Source organism: Myzus persicae, unplaced genomic scaffold (genome assembly GCF_001856785.1).
Source record: "Myzus persicae strain clone G006 unplaced genomic scaffold, MPER_G0061.0, whole genome shotgun sequence".
NCBI classification, from domain to species: domain Eukaryota; kingdom Metazoa; phylum Arthropoda; class Insecta; order Hemiptera; family Aphididae; genus Myzus; species Myzus persicae.
This window is the reverse complement of record NW_019102047.1, coordinates 1-3693: the sequence shown is the minus strand read 5'-3', so window position 1 is coordinate 3693 and position 3693 is coordinate 1. Positions and strand designations below refer to the sequence as shown.

The 3693-nt window shown below is 24.5% G+C and overlaps 1 protein-coding gene across 2 annotated transcripts; it reads left to right on the top strand.

The window, feature by feature from the left end:
* The first annotated feature begins 68 nt into the window (after positions 1-68).
* LOC111031084 (zinc finger BED domain-containing protein 1-like) lies at positions 69-3165 on the top strand. Of its 2 annotated transcripts, XM_022310874.1 has the most exons (4): positions 69-396; positions 535-1496; positions 1588-1833; positions 2698-3165. In XM_022310874.1, the coding sequence occupies exons 1-4, from the start codon at positions 389-391 to the stop codon at positions 3120-3122; spliced, it is 1641 nt and encodes a 546-aa protein (XP_022166566.1). In that variant the 5' UTR covers positions 69-388; the 3' UTR covers positions 3123-3165. The 2 variants fall into 2 exon arrangements, with proteins under 2 accessions (XP_022166566.1, XP_022166565.1); XM_022310873.1 differs by having other exon boundaries at positions 69-1496.
* Positions 3166-3693: the final 528 nt, after the last annotated feature.

The following is a 3693-nucleotide window of genomic DNA, read 5'->3' as shown; positions in this document are numbered from 1 at the left end:
AATATAATTTAAATTATCATTCCTAAGTTAATGATTTTTTTTTATGTACATCATATTTTTACCTTCTATTAAAAAAAACAAAAAATTCAACATAATATTTCTAAAAAATATAACTGACATAAAAATTTAAATCCAAAATTGTCAATATGGTATGAAGACATATCTAAAATTCACTTTTTATGAAAAAAAGTAACCTCAATAAGAATAAGAATTTCAAAATTTAATTATTTTTAAATTATATATTAGTTTGTAAAAATTCTTAGTCTTTTACTATGAACATTTAGATTTAATAATATTCTTATGTTCTACAGCAGTGACTCATTCTCATGAACAACATACTGTACAGATTCCAGGACCACCTCCAAAAAGACAAAAACAATTGACACTTATGAATAGGTAATATTATTAATATTTCATATACTTAAGTACTATTTTGTACAATCGTACACATACAAATATACCTATTACCTATTTATATTTTAAATTATAATACTTTATATTTTATAAATCAATGATGCAATTATTTGTTGGTAGGTTTAGCTTACCACCTGAAAGTAAAGTGGACCAATTCTACAAAGCTGTTGTTCAAATGATTGCGGAAGATATGCAACCATTATCAATTGTAGAAAACAGTGGATTTCAAAAACTTATTAACCTACTTGATTCACGTTATAAGTTGCCTAGTCGCAAACTCATTGGAACAACGCTTATACCAAATTTGTATGAATCAACTAGACATAAGATTGAAACTATTTTGTCTCAAGCAAAATATGTATCACTTACATCAGATGTTTGGACTTCATTGAATACAATATCATTTATAACTGTGACTGTGCATTTTTTTGACATTGATTTAAATTTAAAAACATATGTATTAACCACCAGAAAACTAGAATCTAATCATACAGCACAGTATTTATCTGAAGTACTTACAGATGTAATAAAAGAATGGAATATAGAAGATAAAATTGTTGCAATTGTAACAGACTCGGGTGCAAATATTAAGGCAGCAATAAGATTACTTGGACTTAATCATATCCCATGTGTTGCTCATAAATTAAACAATGCTGTAAAAAATGCATTAAGAAGTGATTTCGATGAAAGTGAAATTGAAACCGACCACACTGAAGATGTTGAAATTATGAAGCTGGTTAAAATGTGTCGTTCTATTGTTGGCCATTTTAAGCACAGTGAGGTATCAACCAGGGCTCTTCATGAGAAACAAAAACAACTTAATTCTCCAATTCTTAAGTTAAAACAAGACATGCCAATTCGTTGGAATAGTACACTAACAATGATGGAATGTTTGTTGATAGTCAAAGAACCTTTGATGCTGGTTTCAATGAGCTTATCAAGATGTCCAAAAATGCCATCAAATGACCAATGGGAAAGTATAAACGATTTTGTTATACTTTTAAAACCGTTTGAAAGCTTAACTATACAAATATCCTCAGAACAGCGACCAACCTTAGCAAAAGTTATTCCATTATTAAGAGGTAGGTAATACTAAATATCTGTACACTAAGTAGAACACCTACTGTAATTTTAATTTTGAATAATATTTTCTTATTTACCTATATTCAATAGGTTTATTATTATCAGTTAATAATAAGAATCCAGTGACGTATACAGGCAAGTTTTTAAAGAAAAAATTGCTTGAAGAAACAACAAAAAGATTTAATGATATTGAAGAAATGTATCCATCACATTTATACTCTAAGGCTACTATATTAGATCCTCGATTTAAGAAAGCTGCATTTATATCAAATGAAAATGCCAATACAGCTGAACAAGAAGTTCAAAAAGAGATAGCTGACTACATTAAAACTAATGGTAAATTAGTTTTATACAATTAGTTTTTCTGCTTTATACATTTTTTTTTTTTCATAATAGATAATTATTATTTACATCACCAGCCAAAAATTAAAAAGTTTATGTTTCACAGTAAAAATATCTAGTACAAATATATTTTTAAAAGTTTAATTATTTCTACTAAAATTTTTGTTAATAATGACCACTATAACATATAAAATTACAAATTATGAATTATAATTTATAAACTATAATGTATTACAAAACATAATAAAGAAAATATATATTTAAACAAAATAAAGGTTTAACCTTTTAGCTTATAAAATTCTTAAAATACAAACTATTATAGTACACATTATATTCCATGTCCTATAAAACCGTTCAGTATTTATAGTTTTTTAATTTTTTTGTAAATATATAAATACAAATTTATTCTTTAAGTTATCATCAACCTATTTCGTATCTATGACTTATGTATAGGTACTGTTTATTGAATTAATTTAAATTTTTACATTTATAGAAAATTATAGCAATTAATTTTTTTTATAGATTATTAAATTGTATTAAAACATGATAAATATAACTTAAATATCTAAACAAAATGAATAAAATAATAAATTTATAAACATCTTAAATGATGAATAACTATATTAGTATGTTATTTAAATCCATTATGAATTAGGTATGATGTATGAAATATGAACCATAAACTATTATAAGTATGAACTATAAACTATAAGCTTAATTAATAATTAGGCAACTAAAAAGAAATTTAATTTTAGTTCAAATGTGTAAAACTGCAAACTGATTTTAATAAACCATACTTTAATTTGTTTTATTTAGAATTTACATTCAAATTAATTTTATCTAATTAATTTTATTTAGCCCCTGAGAGAAATATACTTGAACAAAGTGTATATCACACCACTTTGACAACTGCAGAACAACTAGAACACAGCAGTCAACCCGTTTCTTTACAAGAAAATTTATTGACATATTTAGAAGCAACAGTCACCACACTTCGGTCTCAGACAACATATTCTAGTACAGCAGCAACATTATTCAAACAGTACATGAATATCGAATTTTTAAACATTCAAGATGATCCAATATTGTTTTGGAAAAATAACAAACAAATGTTAGGTGCATTGTGTGAAGTAGCTTTGAAATACTCTTGTATACCTGCTACATCTGTGCCATCGGAGAGAGTATTTTCTAAAGCTGGTCAAATAGTCAGTGCCAGACGAAATAGATTATTACCAGATAATGTGGATAAACTTATATTTTTAAATGCAAATTTAGAAAGATAAATGATTTTGATTTCCATTGTCTTATCTTATATTATTTTTACTAAAGGATTTTAAATGTTAAGTTTTTTAAACAATTTATGATTTTGTTTTTTTTGAATTTTAAAGATTTTGTTATGTAGTGAGTTGTAATATTATAAATAAATAATGCATTTTAAGAACTTGCTGTACACGTTTTAAAGTTATATATTTAATATTTATTATTAGCTAGTCACATTTTGGTTCAAATACTTTTTAATTTATCATTAAAAAAAGTTTAACCATTCAAAATAATTAGATTATTTTATTTTTAGGAAACTAAAATATTTTTTACAAAAAGTTAGGTAAACATTTTATTTTAAATATTTAAATAGACTATTGATTATAATATTTCAAATGTAATATAACATGATTATATTACTTCATATTTGTTCAAATAGTAAATAGTAAATACTCTATTACGAATTTTTTATTTGATAATTCTAAATTCACTTGGAAAAAAACAATGAAAAAAAATGTAATGGCTTAAAACAGTTAAAACTCTAAAAAGAAACTATTCGTACTATTCGACTATTCGAACTATTCGACTATTCGA